Source organism: Sphaeroforma arctica (assembly GCF_001186125.1).
Source record: "Sphaeroforma arctica JP610 unplaced genomic scaffold supercont1.6735, whole genome shotgun sequence".
NCBI classification, from domain to species: domain Eukaryota; class Ichthyosporea; order Ichthyophonida; genus Sphaeroforma; species Sphaeroforma arctica.
The window spans coordinates 1-1,580 of NW_014033823.1; the positions used below are offsets into that span (position 1 = coordinate 1).

Consider the following 1,580-nt stretch of genomic DNA (forward strand, 5'->3'; position numbering starts at 1 on the left):
TACACACACACACACACACACACACACACACACACACACACACACACACACACACACACACACACACACACACACACACACACACACACACATATATATATATATATATAGGTGTGTGTGTTATATTTGAATATATCATATGCTTATATATGTAGCTGCGTGTGGACACAATGGGGTTTTTATTATGTGCTATTTTGTCTCCGATGGTGATCATGGAGGCTGGCATTGGATAAAGCCATCTTGTCTGAGGCCTATTAGATCTGCAGTGATAAATACAGTTATGTTAAACCTATCTGTGCCTGTACGTAACGTACTTTCGCAGTCTCGTACATGTACATGTTGACTGAAGCCTTAAGGTGTATCTTTGTCCTTACGCAGCTCTACCCAAAAACGGGACGGCCAGCGGAACATCAACTGCCACTGCGACAAAGAAGACAAAGAGACCGGAGATACCCGCAGTGGCGAAATATATACCCGAGAAGAGTAAGCCCGTATTATTGGACAAAAAGGGTCCTACCAAGAAAGATCCGGGCGCCGTTTCTATAAATAGCACACATGCCCCCAACCGAACCTCGGGTGCGCCAAGTGCAAGCACAGCTACGGCGACAAATCCAACGTATGTTAGTTTAGGTCATGTGGCTATACTTCAGATAAATGTGTATTAAATATATGTATATACGTAACATGTGCCTGTTTTCTGTGTATTATATATATATATATATATACATATATATATATCCAACTGTGTTTAAACAAATACTGACCCACTCCACTTTGTCTCTTTCTACAGGACACCTCAAGCGTCCCGTGGGAATGTTGTGTCTACTGCACCCACAACACCCGCAGCCAATAGGTCGCGACGTAAACACGTCACACGCGACGAGGACGCATTGCTAGAACAACGCATCTACGATACACTCTCAGGGGTAAGTCGCTACATGCAGGCTGTTATGTCTTAGCTTGATATTGCATGCCTATAGTGCAAGTGCTTAGTGCATCAACGATACACTCTCAGGGGTAAGTGCACGCTACATCCAGGCTGTTATGTGTGGTCAACAGTTTGTTATTCCTACACTCTCAGGGGTAAGTGTACACTACATCCAGTCTGTTGTGTCTCGTCAATAGCTTGTTATTCCAAGCCTATGGTGCAAGTGCACACGAATGCATCTAAAGTACACGCTCAGGGGTAAATGTACACTACTTTAGGATTTGGCGTATTAGAAAATCCAAGGGAACTATATCGTCCCACCAGAATGGGGCTGTTGAATGTCCACGCCTTGTATAACACACTACTCATGAAGTCCTATGTCTCCGGTGCGTGTCCTTTCCTCGGAGCGAAGGACAGGACCGCTCTCCGGCCCACTCCCTCATACACAGCCCCACCAACCACTGCACGTGTGCCTGTGGGTGTTCGTAGTGTCCTTGTGGGTGAACGCTTCTCGCACAGTGGATCCGTACTGCCTGCTTGTATTACGTATGGATTAGTGACAAGTGTCAGGGGGAACAAACAACAACAGCATGCACATAACACTATAATCACACTACACTGTCCACAGCCTAACAAACATAACACTTAAATA

General features: G+C 45.1%; 1 protein-coding gene across 1 annotated transcript; it reads left to right on the plus strand.

Annotated features, from left to right (window-relative positions):
- Nucleotides 1-378: 378 nt before the first annotated feature.
- Nucleotides 379-1,577, plus strand: SARC_15788 (hypothetical protein; the record flags this gene model as incomplete). The annotated part of the gene is made up of 3 exons (XM_014290100.1): nt 379-616; nt 791-926; nt 1,302-1,577. Coding segments are annotated over 3 exons (650 nt in total), but the record flags the coding sequence as incomplete, so codon positions are not given.
- Nucleotides 1,578-1,580: the final 3 nt, after the last annotated feature.